The sequence below is a fragment of the Nannospalax galili genome, unplaced genomic scaffold, assembly GCF_000622305.1.
Source record: "Nannospalax galili isolate Female #2095 unplaced genomic scaffold, S.galili_v1.0 scaffold510, whole genome shotgun sequence".
Lineage (NCBI taxonomy): Eukaryota > Metazoa > Chordata > Mammalia > Rodentia > Spalacidae > Nannospalax > Nannospalax galili.
Window position 1 is genome coordinate 772,947 of NW_008329677.1, and position 22,665 is coordinate 795,611.

General features: G+C 39.0%; 1 protein-coding gene across 6 annotated transcripts in view; it reads right to left on the bottom strand.

The window, feature by feature from the left end:
- The window catches only part of Kiz (kizuna centrosomal protein), a 142,820-nt gene that overhangs the window by 34,590 nt on the left and 85,565 nt on the right, over positions 1 to 22,665 (bottom strand). For 4 of the 6 annotated variants that reach the window (XM_008841298.3, XM_029567598.1, XM_008841281.3 and 1 more), the window contains 4 exons: positions 19,974 to 20,055; positions 10,688 to 10,853; positions 9,583 to 9,648; positions 518 to 583 (listed from right to left, as the gene is read on the bottom strand). In XM_008841298.3, coding sequence (XP_008839520.1) covers positions 518 to 583; positions 9,583 to 9,648; positions 10,688 to 10,853; positions 19,974 to 20,055 — 380 coding nt within the window. The remainder of the gene's footprint in view (positions 1 to 517; positions 584 to 9,582; positions 9,649 to 10,687; positions 10,854 to 19,973; positions 20,056 to 22,665) is intronic. The other 2 variants (XM_029567604.1, XM_008841289.2) reach the window with 1 other exon arrangement.

Sequence of the window (22,665 nt, forward strand, 5' to 3'; positions counted from 1 at the left end):
TATATACAAGTTCATCATGTATTGCTGGTGAAGCAAACTCAGTTGCTTTTGCAAAGTAAAATAAAAAGCGTAAGACAATATTTCTAAAACTGATTCAGAAGGTAAATATTACCACTGAAAGCTGAGAAATCATTTATCCAATAATCTGCTCAAATGAAAATGAAAAAGAAAATCAGATATAGGTGACTCAGAAAATACAGAAAATTCATGCATTTATTTAAGACTTCAAAGGTCACAAAAGACTATATGATTGTGGGCTGCACAGGCTTGGATCCACAGTGAGACGTCTCACATCCAGACTTTGGTGCTAAACTCCAGTCCATCAGCAGACTTGTACCAGCGAGTTCACTGCTAAGCTTTGTCTCTGTGCTCTGAGACCGCTGATACACAAGAAAGAAAACCCCCAACTCCCATGAGTAGCCTGGGGCAGCATCAGAAAGATTTACATTCCAGTTTTAATTTTTATGGAACAACTCAACAATCAAACCTGAAAATAAATGCCAGGCTTGTAACTGACCTTTCATGGCTGCTCCCAAGCTGAACTGAAACATTTCTGAGGGTACTATATCGGCCTCTTGGTGTCCTTGGGTTCCGTATCCGAAGAGCCAAACATCAAACATGGATTAAAAATATTTTGGAAAAATGTGTTAGTACTGAATATGGGCAAACCTTTTTCTGCTTGTCATTATCTCCTAAATAGCATACCATTCATGCAGCATTTACATAGTATTATGTGTTAAAAGTAATCCTGAGATGATTTAAAGCATGTGGAAGGATTATGCAGGCTATATGCAAATACTAAGCCATTTCATGTGAGGACATGAGCACCCTTGGATTGTGATATCCAAGGGGGTCCTGGAGCCCATCCCCTTTTATACTGAGGGGTAACTGTACTTCCTACAAAAACTTACCACCTCACTGCTTGTCACTTATCATTGTTTAACCATGGGAGGTGAATTGTCAGCTCTCAAACTCATAGGACCTTTAACTTTCAAAGCTTGAGTGATTTTGAATAAAAGCTGTATTTAACTGGTATAATCCAATAGCTTTTCAGAAATTTTTTTTTTTTTTTTTTTTTTTTTTCTGTGCTGGGGTTTTACCCAAAGGTTTCAAGCAAACAACAAAGGTACTTAACACCTACACCATAACACAACACCAAAAAGATTTACAAAAAATGGTTTTACCATTTTTTTTTTCAGTGCTGTGGGGATTGACTAAGGTCTCAAGCAAACTAAGCAGGTACTGTACCACTGAACCATAACCACAGCCCAAAAATGGTTTACAAAAATGGTTTTAGCCAATTTATACCCCATAATTCTTAGGATGGGAAGAATCAGAAATAATAACATTATCTTTATTACCAACAGAAGGGATGGGAATAATGGGTATGAGGTAGCCTGGATGCTATAAATGTAAATTTTAAAGAAAACACAGACACCCTATAGTGAGTGGGTTGAATAGTGCCTCCCCTACCCCCAATTCTCCATCCATTCAAATCTCAGAATGTGACATTATTTGGAAGTAGGTTCTTATAGAGGGCTAGATGTATTCTCCCTGCATGTCCAGTGAGCTCTAAGCTCAATGGTTGATGTCTTCCTGGTAAGAGGAGCAGGCACAGGCACAGAAAAGGAGGTAATGTGAAAGCAGAAGCAAATACCAAAGAGAGGCTGCCACAAGCCAGAGCCACCAGAGGCTGGGAACACCATGAAGAAGAATTCTTCCCTGGAACCAGCAGAGGAACATGAGCCTGCTTGTACCTTGGCTTTGGCCTATTGCATCATGAACTGTGACAAACAAATTCCATTATTTTAAGTTGGTGGCACCTTGTTTTTGTTTTGGAAATTTTGTTTCCCAGGGTGGCCTCCCATTAGCTCAAATGATTCTCCTGCTGAGCCACTGGGACTACAAGTGTACATCACCATGCCTAGTTAAGTTCATGACACTTTGTTATAGCAGTGCTAGAGAAATGATGCTCTCCTTGACTCCCAATTTCATCAAAATATCTAAATCCAAACCTTTGCTCTCAGTTTGAGTCACCTGTGCAAAATGAAGATCCTTTTACAACCTGACCTACAGGGGCTCTCCCAGCTTTGAGACTCCCAGTCTATAATTCTCAAACCTGGAAACTGGGGCCTGGAGAGATGGCTCAGCGGTTTCTTAACTGCTGTTAAGAAGCACTGGTTGTTCTTGTAGAGGACCCAGGGTTGATTTCTAGCACCCACATGGCAGCTAACAACCATCCTAAGTTCAGTTCCAGGGGATTCAATGCTCTACTCTGACCTCTACAGGGATACATGACACAGGTACACTTACATGCATGCAGGCGATACACTCATACACTTAAAACCTGAAAACTGACTTGGATGTATTATAAAACTTTTATGTTGAGGTATACTCTCAGGAATTCTGAATTGACTCATCATACGAGTCCCACATGGAATTTTACTGTACATTATAAGGCAGACTCTCTCCTTAGTTAGCTCATGTCCTTGTATGCAGAAATGTCAAATCAACAGCACTCCTCAGAAAGGTGCCTTTTATTCTTTCATGTTCATGTTAAATGTTCCCCCCCAAATGTAATAAGGAGTGCTTGCTGGGCATGGTGGTGTACTTTAAAACCCAGTACTCGAGAGGCAGAGGCAGGTGGATCTCTCTGAGTTCAAGGCCAGCCTGGTGTACATGGTGAGTTCTAGCCCAGGTGGGGCAACAGGGACACCCTTTCCAAAAAGACAAGAAAAAAAAAAAAAAAGAGTGCTTGCTATTGCAAACAGCAGGTAACAGTTCCATGGCATATGTGCCTGTAGGCTGACTTCTGTCTAGAGACAGAGGTGCTGACTATCACGGTTAATCATGTAGCAAATGATGGCTCTCTTGGTTTCATAAATGTCAGAAGTTCCCTGACCCAGGCACAGTAGATAATGTCTCTACTAATTCTTATGAGCAAAGCACTACTGGGACAAGACAAGAAAAAAAAAAAAAAATCACAGTAAAGTTGCAATACTGGAGGCTATACACCATTATACTTGGGTGGCCCAAAGTTGTCACTGCAGCCTTCTCCCAGGGTAAATCCAGTCACCAATGACAACCTGGTCATTGTATGTTCCAGCTCCTTTTCAGCTTGGTGTAAAACTCAAGCAGTAATGTTTGGGAAGGTGGTGGTCAGAACACCAGCAACACCCTGCAAGTGGATGCTGACCTGCCAAGATTCTCCATGGGTGCCTCAGTACATGACCTGGGGTATTTCAGCTGGCTGAAAAATATCAGCAAGGAATGGCACAGTGAGGCAACCACTTTCAACACAGCTGGACCAAAAGAATGAGAGGCTGAATGGACATTCTTAGAGGCTTAATCCTCTCGAGATAAAAGCCAACAGGCCTTTTCACATGCAGCTTAAGAAGATGAGTTTTGCCAGGATGGGCACGTGGGGTAGGAAAAGTGGTAGTGGAGTGAATGATAGAAAGACATAGCATTCTGGCCTGAATCAACAAGCATTTAAGGAAACTCTTAATGTCCCTATTTTTATTCATTTACTTAACAATTTAAGTACCCAGTATGTGCCACATACTGGGTTAGGTGCTGGAATTTTAATTTAAGTTGTATCAATTGCTAAAACAAAAGCTAGGTGCTAACAACTAAATCTGGTATGAATACAAATAAAATTGTCAACACTCTGTGGACCTAGGCACTTCAGAGTGAGATATTCTTTCATAACCTTAGGAAGTATCACTGTCTTCCTGGCCTTTCCAGGGAAACACGGACCAGAATATCCCACATCCTTACATGGTTTCAGGGCCCAGTTGTGCTCAGGCCTGCCACACTTTATAAAAGGACTACCTCCAGTAGGTCCTGCACTTGCAAACTTTTGCAAGCTGCTCACTTCTCCAGGCCTAGCTGACGAGAAAGGGAAGGTATGCTTATTGCTGCTCTCAAAAGCATTTTTGCTAAGCTCTTCTTTTGCTATGATATACACTGATGCTTAATTGACCCAGATGTCCCAATGCAACTGCTTTTCTGCTAAAACAACAGTCAGGGTGGCGGAATGAAATGATTAAATCCTCAAGTTTGAATCTGATTCCATATCCAACCCACTGAGACTGAGGTAGACCCTAATCTTTCTAATTTTTTATTTGTCAGGAGGATGAAATACTCAAATTTAGTCCTATAGGACTATTACATAGATTAGAAATAATTGAGACTTACTGAGGACAGGGGCATAATCTTTTCTAACCCTGGTATCCCAAGATTCAGCCCAAACAATAGGCTAATATATTAAACATGCAAAGAATTTATTGCTTATCATATATGGAAAACCACAAATTCATAGATGCCAGTATTCATTTTTAATTTCTACCTGGATTCTTTAGTAAGAACAACTAGACAAATAAAAAGATGCAGACTGCTTAAACAACAAACAGGTCATTCAATACGTGGGAATCTTTAATCTCATTGGTTATGGGATGTGTGTGTATGGAGTGGGGCTCTATGAAAATCTTAGCAAAGCAAACCCAAACTTTCTAGAATGATGACTAGGAAAGCAAATGCATTTAGAGCAGTGAACTCTTTACAGATGAGCTCCTCTGCCAAGAAGGATGCGGCATAAACAAGTAAGAAGGAGAAATAAAGGTATGAGAATGTTCTAGTATAGAACGAAAATCAGTCTTGGCACTAAAGGAATGACACAGGTTTTAGAAACAAGAATTCCTTCTACAGGGCCTGCTGTGGTTTAGGGTCTCAGCTCTCAATCTCATACCTTGAAGATTCTTAGCTGGGTTTTGTGAAATGAAGAGCTAGAAAGTGATCTATTCTCCATAGTTAATTAGGTTCAGTAAACAACCTGCTTTACATACAGCCCATCAAATATGCAAAGAGAGCTGCTGTGCTTTTCTCATGTTACTTCAGAGCATCCCCCCAGCTTCCTATACCTGTCCTGGGTTTCATCTCCATCTCTTGCTCTTCTATTTCTTTTCCAAAATGGATGCAAAGCAAATAGGAACATAGAGAAGGACCCACACTGAAGGAGAGCCTTTTTGGACTGTCCAAAGATACTGCTCTAACCTTTTGCCTAATCTGAGGAACAGTTTTAACAGTAGCTTAGAATCCTAACATCTAGATGTGGTATGATTAGAGTAACTCCAAGTCTCATTAGAAAGCAGTTTCACCTACTAAAGAATTTCCACAAAATGGAACACAAGAAAACACTGAAGATAATTTTACCATACTGAGAAAACTGTTCTTCACATTGGACTTGTTTTCCTTTACTTTTTAAAATATTTTACTGACTGGCATTAACTCATTGGAAGATTTGTTTATAGGAACTTGTAGGACCCATTTTGGTTTTATTGAAATGTGGTCTAAATATAAATTAGCTATAGATATTGTGTGCTTCTGCTGAATCAAAAATGTATATCATACTTGTGGAAAATTCATAAGTTTACTCATTTATCACTGTAGATGATTATAAAGAATACATTTACAAAATATGAAGGAAAAAACTATGGAAGCTGTTAACCAAGAAATCATGACTACAGTAGGACAGTAGGGACTTTGAAGGGCCTTTTGCCAGTGGAAGGCCAGAAAGCTTCAGTTCTGCGGGCTTCATGGTCACTTCACCTGCACTCAGATTCACTAATCAATGTCCCAATTTCAAGTTCTCTCTGTACCTGCAAAGTACAGTTTAGATTATTTCTACAGGATGGATTTTGTAGCTTTGCAAGGCAAACTAAATGTGGTGGAAATGTTTTACTAAATAGTAATAAAACAAAACATAACAAGTCTTGAAAAAAAATTAACTTTTAGTATTTTTATTTTATGTGCATGAGTGCATTGCCTGCATGTGTGTAAGTGCACCTGTGTCATGCAATGCCCACGGAGGTCAGAAAAGGGGGTCAGGTCCCCCTGGAACTGGAGTTACAGATGACTGTTAACTGCAATGTGGGTGCTGGGAATCAAACCCAGGTCCTCTGCAAGAGTAGCCAGTGCTCTTAACCACTGAGTTATCTCTCTGGCCCTAGACTTGTTTTTTCAAAAAAAGATTTATTTTATTTGCATAAGTGTTCTGCCTGCAAATATGTACGTGCACCACATAGTGCCTGGTGTCTGTGGAGATCTGAAAAGGGCATTTAATACCTTGGAGCTGGAGTTACAGGTGGTTGTGAGCTGTCATGTGAGTGCTGAGAATCAAACCCTGGTGCTCTGCAAGAACAGCAAATGCTCTTAACTACTAAGCCATATTTCCAGATCCTAGACTTATTATTTTTTTAAATATTTTCTTTATTATTTTTATTTTTTTATGTGTATGAGTGTATTGCCTGCATGTATGTGAGTGCACCCGTGTCATGCAATGCCCGCGGAGGACAGAAGAGGCTGTCGGATCCCCTGGAACTGGAGTTACGGACAGTTGTTAGCTGCCACATGGGTGCTGGAATTCGAACCTGGGTCTTCTGCAAGAACAACCAGTGTTCTTAACCGCTGAGCCATCCCTCCAGCCCTGACTTATTATTTTTTAACAAAGGTCCCACATATATGTGTATGTGTATTCCATAGCATGCTTCACAAAATATTATTTTTATTGGCTGTTAAGGATTTCATTTTCAAATACATGGCACATTAGTTGAAATAGTAGGTTCATATTTTCTAAACAGTTTTCTGAATGTCTTCTGAGAGTTTCAACATGCTCCTGTGTATTATGTATACTATAGAAAGAGAAAGACCGCACAGGAGGTTGGCCTCAAAGTATGCATTCACTGAAGTCCTTTCTGGGTGAAGCATTGTACAGAGTACATTTTGGGCAATGCTGCATTGCCCATCAATGATAAGGTAGCACATCAGGGAAGGCCTGTTGCATGGAGACCAAGTGCCTGCCGTACCTTCACCTCTGGGTACACAGTCACTCAGGGTGTCTGGCAATCATAGGCAGAGACATTCAGCCTTCCCCAGTGAGATCCCAGGAGCCAGCCTGTAACTTTTCTCTAAGGTTTTCCCTATGGGTCTAATGAGAAGTCCAAAAGTACCAGGAAACTCTCTTCAAGATTCTTTTTGATGAGGGAAATATCTTTCCAGATTCAAATCATTAGCTGTTTTCTCAAGTGGCAATTTCTTGAAAGAGCTAATTCAGGAGTGCTATTGGGAAGCACCGCCATCATATTACTGTATATCACAGACAACACGTATTGAGCATCTATTATGTGTTTGACACTTTCAAACACATGACTGTTCCCATTTAAACTTATTTTTGAGACAAGGCTTTTTACTACATAGCTCTGACTGGCCTAGAATTGCTTGCAAGAATCTTTCTACCTCAGTCTTTCACGTGCTTTACAGGTTTGTACTACCACACCTGATTTTATTTAAACTTTAAGGCAACCTGTCAGGTAGTACATATGCTTTCCTTATACAGAGACTCATTAGGATGGAAAAACAGCAGAGAGTAAGAAAATTCTTACTTTGGAAAGAAAAATTCTTTTCTTTGGAATATTATAGAAGGAATGCATTCCATATAAACAAAACCAGCATATATCTATACAAACATGAAACTTTAACAAAGCTATTATAAAGGGTAGGCAGACTCTAACTCTATGGAAGTTAAATCTCTAATTATGCCAAAGACACAAACATTTAACGAAAGGATGATGGTCAAGTGTTTAAGAAACCGAAGTAGGCACGATGATAGATACAGCAAGAGTGCTTGAGGAACTGAAGCATGAACTTTGTGGGAGGCCATAGGGCAGAGGATCAGAAGGACTAAGGCATGGATGGCAAGGACAGAATAGCAATGCTCTAGCAAGTAAAGAGTTTTGGAAAGTTTTCCATGACCCGCATGTTATTTTTTAATGGCTAATACTTTAGCATACAAAAAAGCACAGTATTCTCTTTGAACTGTCAACCATTGATAGATGGAGGCTAGGCTGGTAGAATTACGATTTATTTTAAATCTTAAAGGAAAACAACCCTGATTATATTTCAGCATATCACACTTCTTTCTGCATGAAGAAAAAACGATTTGAAATCCTATACTTAAGTATCTCTTCCTTTAGAAAGTCAATGAAAAATACCATATGCATTAATTTTGAGACTATCACAGCAAGTGACGTTACAAAGAACGCTGAAGAGATTTAAGTACAGACAACTAGGTCATTCTCTAGTCTGCAGAAGATACTTTGTTATCATGGGCTTATAAGGAGTAATTAACAGAAATAAAGTCAGCAGCCATTTAATATTTCTACACTCCAAGGTAAATGCTTGAAAAAAACAACCAAATGACTTCTTGGAACTTCAGTTTGGGGATCATCTATGTTTCTTCTATTAACAACAACAAACAGTCAAGTGGGGACCCTGTCAAAGTTTTCTCAAAATGAAGAATAAAATCACAATGAATGGGGCTGGAGAAATGACTCAATGGTTACGAACACTGGCTATTCTTCCAAAGGACCCAAGTTTGGTTCCCAGCACCCACATAGCAGCTAACAACCATCCAGTTCCAGGAGATCAGATGCCTTCTTCTGGCCTCCAAGGGCACTACACACATGCAGGCAAAACACTCATACACATAAAATAAAAACAAAAAGAAAATTTAAAAACTCAAAAACCAAAAAACAAAATAAAACAAAAAAAACCCAAACCCATAATGAACATCACTGGGGAAAAATGTTTAAAGAAAAATCTCTGTACATTGGAGTGAAATACTACCTATATAGATAATAATTACTCTACTTGTAAACTCCATTTTGAGAACTAGAGTTCATCACAGAAACTTGAGTTAAAAAAAAAATCACCCATGCCATGAATTCTATTACCATAAAGCAAGCTATTCTTCTCTGCTTATAAACAAAGAGCAAAACCACCATGTATGCAGATGCACGCCTTGGTACCTCAGTGCAGTGGTGTGTTTACTTGTATAAATATTTAAAGTCAAACCTTTGAATTTATAATGAAGTAGCATACCACTTTACAAAATAAGGAACTAGTAAATTTAGATGTACAACAAATAGGATTCTGTTTAGAATACTAATTGCTGCTGCTGATATTCAAAACCTAAAAAAAGTAATGACATAATTCAGATTCCATCTATAAACATACCTAATACATGTGCAGAAATTTTAATACATCTTGATGAAGCATGATTAGCAAAAATTCGAAATTGTGAGACAGACTTTTTAACTGAGACATAGTGAACTTTCGAGTACACTTTCCTTGATCTTATTTTATATGGTATACTTTTAATTACTATAGGAAGGAAGAGTAAAATCAGAAACACCAATTGTTTGTCATCTAACTGGGTACTCCCCCAGCCAACTGATTGTCCTCACCTGGCCACTGGTTCTGAAAGGCTGCATGATGGAGGATGCTTATAGGTGTGAATGTTTAACATCACAATGAAAAGCTCAAAGGACATAATTGTTTGCCACCTTGGGTTGTATTGACATAGTTTGTAAGCTATGTTTTTATAATCTATCTCCTATTTACAATGCAGTAGTTGAATATATTGGCTCTTAGCGAGGACCCACCGACAACTCACCTAGACTGTTCTGATTATGCAGTAAGCCTATATTCTATATTTGAGACATCAGGCACTTGTAGCTTTACCTGTGACTGGGGTTGCTGTAGCCATGCTGTCTTCCTTGCTCTCATCTCTGCAGCCACTTGAAACTTCTAAGAATTGAAAACACAATAAACACATACTCCAAAGTTATGGAACAGATTTGATTTTTAGTGCTAGAGATGGAAGTTAGGGCCTCATATAGCTAGGCAAGCTCTCTACCACTGAGCTCATCTCCAACCCTAAACGTGGGGTTTTAATGACCATTTCTTTTATTTTTCACTGTCTCTTTACTTACTGTTTTTGTTAGTTTATTTCTTGTTGAAATGGGACTGCCAAGTAGTTGCTTTGTTAAGATTTCATAACTGGGGGCTAGCAAGATGACTCAGCAGTTAAGAACACTTGCTGCTCTTGCAGAGGACCTGGGTTTGGTTCCCAGCACCCACATGGCAGTTAACAACCATCTGTAACTCCAGTTTCAGGGAAATCTGACACCCTCTTCTGACCTCCACAGGCATTGTACACACAGGTGCACATACATGCAGTCAAAACTTATACACATAAAATAAATTAAAAAAAAAATAAGCCAGGTGTGGTGGTACATGCCTTTAATCCCAGTACTTGGAGGCACAGGCAGGTGGAGCTCTGTGAGTTTGAGGCCAGCCTGGTCTACGTAGTGAGTTCCTGGCCAACTGGGGCTACAGAGAGACTGTCTCAAAAAAGACCAAAAAAAATTTTTTAAATAAAATATTAAAAAAAATTTCATAACTTAGCCAAGTGTGGCCTTTAATCCCAGCACTCCGGAAGCAGAAGCAGGCAGATCTCTGTGACATGGAGGCCAACCTGGTCTATATAGTAAGTATGAGACCAGCTGAGGTTACAGTGAAACCCTGTCTCAGAAAAGCAAAAAAAGATATCATAACTTGTGAGCATTTATTTCACTAGAAATTTAAGAGAACTACAATTAGGTCTCCCATTTCTGTCAGGCTGTGAACATAGAGAGTGAACTAGAAAGTGATATAAAACAAATTATATGCCTTAAACCAAAGCTATCCTCTAGTTACTGGTATTATATAGGTATGCCTTGAGAAAGAGATGTTGCATTGACTCTGAACGCCTTTTTCTGTGGGCAGACTGTTTAACAATAGTTACCTTGTTCCCTTGTAAGAACACTGTTGAGTCGCAGAGCGGGTTTTGCTTCCTTTATTCCACTATTGTCATTCAGAATAGATGGCAAGCTGCAAGATGATTCATTACTGTGAATAGCCGACCTATGGTCACACTCTTCTATAAGGGCTTTTTTCAATAATCCTGTTGCCTACAGTGTTTCAAAGAAAGCACAAAGAAATCAAAACAAATTGGAATCCCATTCCCCTTGCTCTCAAAGATTCAGACTTCAAATATAACTTTAGGTTAAGCTTTACTTAGGATTTAATTTACTTCCTGACATTAACGAAAATTAAAATGTCCTCAAGATAAAAATAGCACCTGGTTACTTCTAGCACACTTTAATTCTATACAACAATTTTCATTCATAATATATACTTTTGAAGACTGACTCTTATGCTCCATACAAATGGTCTACTTGTGAAGTAGACATCTGAGATGAGGTTGCCTCTCTACCTGAGCTAGTTATTCTCCCTTCAACATACACAAAACTCAGAGCCTCAGACCACTGTTCTGAAAGAAAGATTTACTTTTGTATCTCAAGAATCCTGCTTTCTCCCAATAGGAAGATGGAAGAAAAACTGACTGATAAAGATGCAATGAACAGAAGTTAGAGAGATGGCTCAGTGGCTAAGAGCACTTTTTGCTCTTGCAGAAGACCTGGGTTTGGTTCCCAGCACCCATATCAGGCAGCTCTAGTTCCAGGGGAATCCAATGCCCTCTTCTGGCCTCCTTGGACACTGCATGCATGTGATGCACATACAGGCAAGCTGGCACACACACAAACACATAAAAAGAAATTTTTAAAAAGATGTATTGAGAACCAAGAGTGGTGGTGCATGCCCTTAATCCCAGCACTCAGGAGGCAGAGGCAGGTGGATTCTGTGGGTTCAAGGCCAGCCCTGTCTACATAGTGAGTTCTAGGAGAGCTGGGGCTACAGGGAGACTCTGCCTCAAAAAGACAAAAAGACAAAAAAAAAAAAAAAAAAAAAAAAACAAGACTTCAATTAAGGAAAAAGACAGTCTACACTTGCATTTAAGTCTGCTGAGTAGCTGGGGAAACTCACCTGCTCCCTGCTTTTTTTTTTTTCAAAGAGCATTGATGAGAGACAGATTTTATCATAGCCTTTGTGAGAGGTAAGGTGAAGAAAAACAGCAATTAATAGAACCTAAGTTAACAGGTCTTCTAATTCCAGGTTAGTACTTTGCTCCCAAGACATAAAAAATATGGTAGTTACAGAGTTAGATGTTTACTAGATAATCTCTGATCACACTGTCCATTGCTAGAGTGTACACTTTCTATTAGAAAGTGATGATATGCTCAGCCTCAGTGGTAGCGATGATGGTAGTGGCTAACTTGCTGTTTGATGACAACGGCAAAAAAAGAAAACCCTGCAAGAAAGAGACCCAAGATATCACAAGCTAATATGAAGAGCAGGACTGGACAAAGCTTCCCAGGCTATATGTAGTTGAGTGTATGGGTATCATAGCATCTGTTTCATGAACATGGGGAAAAAGAGCAATCATTCTTTGTGATTAACATGGAAGAAGGTGAAGATGCTTGGAGGGGAGAATCACTGAAGTAGAGCATGGGAGATACAGCCCTCAACCTTTTAGCTCAGAAGATTCTTCAAGACCATTACCTTTGGCTCTTATATCCTTGCAAGGCTCTTTCCTTCTGACCTCCTTTGGGCTGTTGGACCCACAGGAGCTGGAGGAGCTGGTTTTGAGGTGGTGGGTTGAGGAGGTGTAGTCCTTGGCCAATAAACTTGGTGTCAAGTTAACCTTATAGCCAGGATCTTGTAGTGCAGTCCCAGTGAGTAGTAATACCTTTTCCTCTATTTGAATAAATCATCCCTGGATTTTACATCAGTTGTGACAACTCTGTGAGGATGACCTGCTCAGAACTTGTTTCTACAGACTGGGATATAGACATGGAGTCCTCCTGAAGTCTAGGCCCAGGCCAACTCTCATCACTGGCTGTCATCATGATGTCCCAGCAGCATATATCCACATCTTTACTGCGTTCAATTCTCAAGACTGCTAGGGAGAGAACACCTGTCCATATGCTTTTTGACCCATCCTGATCTTGTCTGCTTGCACCCAGAAATCCTAGATACAAGCCTGAGAAAATGAAAATTTTAGCTTTTACTACAAGATTTAGAAGATTTTTTAAAAATTCACACTTTAAAATGTTTGGCTTGTATCTAGGATTTCCGGGAGAACTCTGTTTTTCTAAATTATGATATCTTACATAATAGATATAAGTAATTTCTTGACCTATTAATAACAGTCTTAGCACACATTTTGAAAACAAAATTGTTAAAGGACAGTTCAAGTTTTCCTACTACCTACAGTAGAATTTGTAGATCATAAAGTTTAATAGGTTTCTAAGCAATTTAAAACAAGTACCTTCATAATTCCTGCCTTCCCTGAATGCTGACACTGTTCTGGAATACTAGTGTCTTAGATTTCATTTCTTTACTCCCCTAATGCAAGTTACCAGGACTGAAGTGGAGTCACTATGTCAGATTAACAAACTGGAGCCAAGAGACCATGAAAAATGAGCCCTCTTGCACATATGCCTATAGCAGGGTCTATGCAAAGAAGTCCTCAAAGCTGCAGTATTACAGATAAACCACCTGCAGTATTCCAAGTAAACTGCTTGCACAAAGAACACTTGCCTAACGACTGCTGCCTCTACTACTGAGGTAAACACAAACTCCTATAGCCAGAGGCCTTTGTTTCAAGGTAGTTAAGTAGATGCCTCCTTTTTCCCAAACACTTCTCTTTGAAAGTTTCCCTTTGCCCCAACCCCTTTTGGTGCACCTATGTCTACCACAGCAGGTGTATTAGGACTACAAATCTTCGTGTCCCAAATGAACTCTGCTTTGGAGAACTGGTCTCCCTGTTGATCATTTAGATGGACACTTTCACAGATGACACACAATTGATGTGCTATGTGTCAAATTCATATAAGAAATGACTTGAGCTTAGTTTGAATTGGGCTTCAAAAGACCACAGAATAAAATGTAATAATATTACGAACAAATGTCTAATAAGTCCCTGTGTGCTTGATAAAAATAACACCATTGCCACTGTGTGAGGCCCTCTTTTCCATGGTGACAGTCATATTGTGGTGGACATATGACATTGTTGGTTTATTTTGCATAGTTTATCTCATTTTTCTTCACTACTAAATATTCATCTCCAGGAGTTTTTAGTTTTCTGATAGAAATGTTCATAAAAGGATTAATCTTTGAAGAGAATTCTATAGATAATTTCTCAAAGATGAGTATTTTATATTTCTGAAGATTTTGGTGGATGGTCAAATTGCAACATGGAAATAGGTAGCTTGATGCTATTGGATCATGGAGGCAACAGACAACAGTGTATTTGCCCAGTGTATCATCTGTGAAAGAATCAACAATATATGCCCCTGAAAAACAGGGAATGCTAATAAATGGACAGAGACACAAGTCAGCCCTTGGACAAGAACCAGTCATGGGATTTCTACTTAAAAAAACAAAAAAACAAAAACTTCCGCCGAGAAAGGAAAAACATCTAATACATTGTGTGTATGTGTGCACACCTGGATATGTTTACAGGTAGATGTGAGCAGGTGCAGGTGTGTGTGCACACATGTAGAATCCAGAAGACAACCCTGGGTCATTTCTTAAGCACTGTCTTCCTTCAATTTTTTTAATTTATTTTTATTTTATGTGTATGGGTGTTTTGCTTGAATGTATGTAAGTATACCATGTGTGTGCAGTGCAGTGCCCATGGAAGTCATAATAGGGCATCAGACCACCTGGAACTGGAACTGGAGTTACAGATGGTCGTTAGCAGGCAATGTAGGCGCTAGGAGCTGAACCCAGGTACTCTGAAAGAGCAGCCAGCGCTCTAAACCACTAAACCATCTCTCTAGCCCCTGTTTCTTTCCTTCCTTCCTTCCTTCCTTCCTTCCTTCCTTCCTTCCTTCCTTCCTTCCTTCCTTCCTCCCTCCCTCCCTCCCTCCCTTCTTCCCTCTTTCCCTCCCTCCCTCCTTCCTTCTTTCTTTCTTCCCCCTCCTTCCTTCCTTCCTTTCTTCCTTCCTTTCTTACTTTCCTTTCTTTCTTTCGAGGCAAAGTCTCCAAGTAGCCCTGGCTAGTCTGGAACTTACTATTTAGACCAGACCTGCCTCCATCTCAAAGAGATCCTCTTGCCTCTGCCTCCTGATTTTTTGACAAGGTCTCTCAGTGGCCTGGAGTGTGCCAAGTAGGCTAGATGGCAGGGCAGCAGCCCCAGGGATCCAACCATCTCTGCCTCTCTAGCACTGGGATTACAAGTACAGCTTTATCATGCTCAGTTTATTTTCACATGGGATCTGGAGATGGAACTCAGGTCTTTTTTTTTTTTTTACTGACTGAGCCATCTCCCAAGCTCTGTAATACATTCTTAAGATATATACTTTGCAGATGTTCCAGAAATGTGTATTTCTGAGGAATCCCCAATTTGAAAGAACTTATCTATTAGTGAGGACACTACCTCATAGCTGCAAAGGAACAAAAGCCCAGAGCACAGTTATAAGAAGAAGCTGCTTTGCACATCTCACTTTGGGACAAATGGGTTCTGCAGACTGCAGCTCACCCTCTGAAACAACAGTTTTTTCAGGGACCTTTGGATTATGCTCATGAATAGACTATGCACAGGCTTAAGCCTGTATGCTACTAAGGCTCTCTTCACATTAGAGATGCCTTTGGGGCTCATGAAGAGAAAATGGAGAGTGTTTCATTGTTCTCAGTGGTTTGAAGCCTAAGCAATACTAACAAGTGAGCTCCCCACTTCTCTGCCTTCCCAGCACCAGGAGATAGATTTGGACTTTAATGGCAGTGCATATACTGTCTACAGAATGAGTGGTGTTGACATCTCCATATTTCAGATCTAACAGCAGATAAACTGTTCTATCAATTTCACTGAGTAGTATTCTTAAAATTGCTCAATTTGTATTTTAAAAGTTCTTATAGATCAGTAAGAAAAAACAAATAGAAAAATGAAAAAAGAGCACAAACTGGTAAATTATAAAAGAAGAAATACAGATGGTTAACAAATATAGGAAAAATGGTTGACCACAATTCTAATAAGGTCAAATGAACAAAAAAATCGTATATCATTATCACCTCTCAAATTGGTTTCAAAAAAGGAGCTGATGATTTAGTTTCAGAAAGTGATATTTTTCATCCATTATTGCTAACTCCATGACCCTTCCAGAGTGAGATCTGGTAATGCATACCAAAAACCTGAAAGATACCTTTGACCTGATAATTCTATATCTAGGAATTCATTCCAAGAAAATATCATGAATATTTGAAAAACTTGAACAGATGCTCTCTGAAACTTGCTTAGTGAAGGAAAAAGAATAAATTTAAACGTTCCAATAGGCAACCAAAAGAAGAATGGACAGGGGACTGTGTAAAGTCATTTGAAATGAAATAGAACATGTGTTAGTATTAAAGGAAATTAATATTGTGACAAGTAGGAAAAAGAAGGTTCATATACAACAATATAACACATGCTTGTCAATTTGTGTGTGTGGGTACTGTGGGTCAAACTCAGAGCCTTGTGTGTGCCAAGAAAGTACTCTACCATTGAGTTACATGCTAGCCCTGCTTGTCAATATTTTAAATATTAAAGGCCATACACCTCAATGTCAGGATTATATAGAGGTAGTAGGACAGGGGTAGTTTTTATTTGACACTTCAAAGTTTGGTTTATTTTCTGCTTATTTTTTTAAAGAGACCATCCAAATCTAAAGGAATCTGACTTCTGTAAGGGCAGTATGGATTAAAAGAAAAACTGAGTATGAAAGCATATGGTGAAATTAAATTCCCTTCTATATGCAAACGATCGATTAACACAGTGACTGAGAAGCAATGGCAGTGGATGAGAGTCCCTGGCACACAGATTCAACTACTTCTTCTTTAAAATCCTTCCTTCTGGACACAGTGAAGTATTTTTAAGTTTAGAGAGATACACAGGCACTGTTACAAGTTATATTTTAGTTTAAGGAAGGGATTTTATTCATGTAGCAATTAAAAGAAATGAGCATATATTCACAAAAGCCAGCAAACAAATATTCAGGAAATATAAGAAAACAATCCATCACTTAGGGAATATGTCTTCCTGGTGGAATAAGATCTGTGTGGGGCAGGACTGGACCTGTTCTGAATGACATCAGTAAGCTTCTCTTCTGTGTCAGAGTTCTCCCATGTGGAAAGAGACATCACTTGGGAGAAAGGAATATTAAGCCACCTTGTATTTTAATGATGTACCCAAATCATTTTTTTCTACATAAGTAATTACAATTTTTCCTGAATTAAAAGCATGAAACTCAATTATGTAATTGCTTAACAGGTTATGCAGGTGCTGAGAGATCTTATCTGGCCTCCAGGGGACACTGAGTTTCCACAGCTTTGGTGATGTATTTACTCATGAGAAGGGATTGACTAGAGCAGATAGCACAGGGACTCACAGGTAAACATCATTTACATATGGCCATTTTAATTAGTCATTTATCCAAGAGATCAAAGTAAATACTTCTGAGCCTCACTAGACTCTCAACAAAATAATTGCTAATCAAGCTTTCTTAAATTTTCAAAATAACTTTTTAAGATTTAATCTAAAGAGAGATATTTAACCCACAGTATTTACTAAATGTGTATGTACACTGTTCCACACGCAGAAACAACTCAGATAATTTATTTCACTAATCATGAAAGGATGATGAGGGCTAGGGATGTAGCTTAGTGGTAGATTTATGCTTAAGTCACATAATTGTTCTATGATAAACCATGACAAGAATTCTAGAGCCAGGAATGGAAACACAGTCTGTTTGAATTCTAGAACTATTTACTAACCCTCTACTATAACATTTCCAAAACTAAAGTTTCTGAGATTTTTAAAAATTAAAAAAAAATTGCAAAGGACAGTTGATCAACACTCATTTCATCTTCAACACAGATGTCATTGATATACTCGAACAAAGACAGAAAACAATGTTATTACAAAATAGTGCTAAATAGGCAGGTTGTAGTGGTGTAGGCTTGTAATTCCAGTTGTCAGAAGACTGAGGCAGGAGGACTGTGAGTTTGAGGCCAGCCAGAGCTACACACCAGCCATTTGTCTTTAAAAAAAAAAAAAAAGTATATTCCTTAACACGGATGGAATGGATCTGAAAGCACAAATGATACCATGTGTGGAACAAAATCAATGGTTATTATAGAGTCATACATAAAGTAGTAAAGTGAAAATGCACAGGAAGGATATATACAAGATTAGCTTTGAAAAGGGTATAGAATCATTAAGCAGCACATAGGAGGATGCATTTGTAACTGCAATAATTTATTTCTTCCCCCTAAGGAAAGGGGTAGAGAGAATTAGGAGAAGCAAAAGAGGAAAGGACAGAAGAAAGGAGAAAAGATGGGTAAAGGGAAGAACTGAGAAAAGGGACAGGGGGATAGGAAGTGGAGGGGCAGAAGGGGCTCAAGAGTTTGAAATTTACTGGGTGTAATGGCAATGATGTAAAGGTGTGAATCTGGACTATGGGCACTGGGTTGGTGGGTTCATATGAATACCATATTCATGTATATCTGAAATGCTAAAAGAGGTCTACTTCCTTTTCATTGGAGAGGCAAGGAAAGGAGGGGTTAAGGAGGACTGAGGTACTCTTTGAAATAAATTCACAGGCTGTTCACCTTAGAAGCAAAGTGTCACCTGACTTTTCCAGGAAATGACAATTGCTTTGATGGGCACTCTAAATCTGAGCTCTGGTTCCCTCCTAGTGCTTTCCTTGGGAATTGCTCCACTGTGTCCAATATCTGTTCAGCAGGCTTAAATTCTCCCTCCGAACCAGCTCCAAAGTTAGACTCTTTCTACCTCTTACCTGAATCCTGACAGGACCCCCTCTTCCACTGTCCAAAACCAAACAGATGAAATTCTCCAGGGGTCTGGAGAAAGTATTCTAGTCCTGCTCAAAGGCCTACAAGACCTTTCCAAAACCTACTAAACTAAACACAATTTCCCTAGTGTGGGGCCAGAATATTACACACTATAGCCCCAAATGATCTCCCAGGCTTCTCCTTCTATAATCCCAGACTTGAGTCTACTCTTGTCACAAGAATGTCTCCATTGTGGGGCTAGAAAGATGGCTCAGTGGTTAAGAATGCATACTACTCTTGCAGAGGACCAAGTTTGGTACCCAGCACCCACACTGGGTGGCTTTCAACCATCTGTAACTATAGCACAAGAGGATCCAATGCTCTCTTCTGGACTCTGTGGGGACCTGTACTCACTTGCCCATACCACTCCCCATCATAGACATACACATAATTAAATCTTTCAAAAATAAAAAAGAATGGCTCTATTGCTTGAATATACATTGGGTTTCCTAGTCTGCTCTTAGGTTCATGAAAGTCCTTTCCTGTGGCCCCAAACATCTTCCCCACTCTCACTCTGTCAACAGCCTAGTTTTTAAGGGTTATCTTACATGCTCTTCTCCATTATAAAGTCTCCCTTACTGCTTCTTCAGGTGGCTGAGCTCCCTTTCTGAAGCCCTGCAATTTTTTTTTGTCATCTTATTACATGCATCATGTTAACCACCCCCAGAAGAGAGCCAAATTTTATGGATTTCTTTCCTTCCAATGGATATGAGTTGGTACCTGTGTACAAGAATGGATCAAAAATATATTTGTTGGATTAACATCAATGATCTTACAATATTTTAAAGTATGGAATACAGAGAGAAAACCAGAATGTTACAGATGCTTCTAAACTCCTCTGAAAATGTGGTACATATATGTACTTAAGCTATCTCTGGGACCTGAATTAACATTGTCAGGAGTTGGATTCTTCCAAAAAACATTATGCAAAAGTATAAGATCAGAAAGTTAAAAATATATCAGTATAGAGAGAAAACCAGAGTGTTACAGATACTTCTAAACCACCCTGAAAATGTTGTGGCACATACATGTATTTAAGCTATCTCTGGGACCTGAATTGACATTAGGTCAGAAGTTGTATCCTCCACAAAACTTTATGCAAAAGATGCAAGATCAGGATGTTAAAAATATATTAGTCAGTCATAAAATTTTACTTATTACTGTTCTGATTTTTCAAGTATGTTTATCATTAAGAATATACTATTCCCACAAATGAATAACTTAAATAACTTTGGAACTTATTATTTTTTAATAAAAATTACTAGTCCTTGTTTTTGACTAATAGCCTTACCTACCTCTTCCTTTAGGGAACTATCATGCTCTTTCACATACTGGCATTGTGTCCTCACTAAGCCCCAATCTGGTACTTGTTCAGATCTGTAAAACAGAAACAGGAGACATACTATAGATTTGCACATGTATGTAGAAATGAGTGACTTATAAGAGTCTCATTTTAAAAGGCCTTACAGTCAAATTACTAGAAGAAACGTTATCTAGAAGAGTTTGGAACCCAACATATTTGGGACTAACAAAACTTTGTGTGCATCTCCCTCCTGCCCCTGTGTGTGTGTGTCTGGGTGTGCTCACCCAAGTGTGCACATGTGGAGGACAGAGGACAATGTTCAGTGTCTTCTATCACTCTACATTATTTTCCATTTTTTTGAGAGAGGGTCTCTCCCTGAACTTGTTTCAGCCAGACTGGCTCTCTAGTGAGCCCTCAGAATCTGCCTATCTCTTCCCCCAACCCCAGATCTGGTGTTACAGATACATGCCACTATGCCTGGCTCTTTTACATGGGTGCTGTGGGGTCTGACCTCAGGTTTTCACATTTGTACAAGAAATACTTTACCCACTGAGCTATCTCTGCAGCCCCTCTTTGTTTTTAACTTAAATTGGTTATGTTATTGCTAACAAGCATTCTCAACTTTGGCTGCACATGGAAGCTTCGAAAAGTCTGGGTACCTAATGCTGCTCCTATTGAGTCTCATGAAATTGGTCCAGGCAACTGACTAGCCACTGGGGTATTTTAAGACTCACAGAATGATTCTCAACTGCAGCCACGAACTCTGAAGCATGGAATAATCAGTCTCCTACATGCCATTAAGAGACAGTGAGCACATCTCCATCTCAACAACAGCTTTTTTGGTTACATTTTTTATTATGATTCACTTATAATTAAAAAAATAAGATACTAAAAGTATGTGTTTATTGCTGAAGCGACAGTTTTGCTATACTAAAAGGAATCCAGCTTCTTTAATGAAATGCTCAGGCAGGTCTGGAACATCATGCTGTATAAGAAAGTAAGGAAGTTTCTAATGATTACTGAGGAGTGACCTGTCTTGAAAGGGTCCTCTCAATGATGAGAGAATTTGCGCAGCAAAAGGAATACTGATTGCAATGCACTGAAACACAGTAAATTCATAAAAATTCATGAGTTCATTTAAAAATGAAAAAATAAAAAGAAAATTAAAAAAAACAAAAACTTTTGGATTTAGGAAAAAATATATGTACCTATGCACACACAGACATATATTGTTTGATGCATCTAGGATCTAGAAATGAGAGAAAATACATGTTATCTGTCTGAGTTGGGCTCATTTTTCTTAATATGATCATCTCTGGTTGTATCTGTCTTCCAGCAAAGAGCATAATTTCATTCTCTATGGCTGAATAAAACTCCACTGCATATATGTATTACATTTCGTTTATCTGTTTGCCTGTTGGCAAATACCTAGGCTGGTTTCATAACTCAATTACTGTGAAGTGTTTCAATGAACATACATGTGCAAGTATCTATGTGGTATGTTGACTTAGAGTCCATTCAGTATATACCTAGGAATGGTACAGCGGGGTCATAAAATGGTAGTTTTATTTTTGTTTTTTTGAAGAACTTCCTTACTGATTTCCATAGTGCCCAGACCAATTTACATTCCCACCACTTGTGTATAAGACTTTTCCCTCCAATCTTCCCCATGTTCCACATCCTCGCCCGCATTTGTTTATTTGCTTAGTGATAATCATTCTCAGTGGGATAAGATGGAATCTCAGTGCAGTTTTAATTGCATATCCCTGATGGCTAAGGAATATTTTTCCATATGTTTATTGGCTGTTTATACTTCATCTTTTGGGAACTATTTCATTCCCATTTATAAATTTTTAGTTTTTTTGAGTTCTTTATATTATCTAGATATTATTTCTCTGTCAGATGTTGAGCTAGTAAAGACCGCCCCCCCCCATTCTGTAGTCTGTTTCTTTAAAAAAAATTTTTTTATGCTGGGTATTGTGGCACAGGCCTTTAATCCCAACACTCGGTAGGCAGAGGCAGGCTGATCTTTGTGTGTTCAAGGCCAGCCTAGTTTACATAATGAGTTCCAGGCCAGCTGGGGCTACAGGAAAACCCTGTCTCAAAAAGAGCCCCCCCTAAAATTTTTATGTGTATGAGTATACTGCCTGCATTTGTGTAAATCTATGTCATACAATGCCCACGGAAATCAGAAAAAGGTATTGGATCGCCTGGAACTGGAGTTATGGATGGTTGTTAGCCGCCATGTGGGTGCTGGGAATTGAACCTGGGTCCTCTGCAAGAGCAGTCAGTGCTCTTAACCACTGAGCCATCTCTCCAGTCCCTGTGGTCTGTTTCTTTACTTGTTATTTCCTTGCTGTGTAGAAGCTTTTTGAGTTCATGCAATCCCATCTCTCAGATCTTTGTATTATTCAGTGAGCTACCGGAGTCTTTTCCACAAAGTCCTTCCTTTCGCCTGTATCTTGAAGTACTTTCCCTATGCTTGCTTTTAACAGTTCAGACTTTCAAGTCTTGTATTAAAATCTTTGATCCATTTTGAATTGATGTGTGTGTGTGTGTGTGTGTGCAGGACAAGAGACAGGGGTCTAGTTTCACTCTTCTACATATGGATATCCAGATATTTCAAGCACCATTTGTTGAATTTTTCTCCAATGTGTTTCGGGACACTTTGTCAAAACCAGGTA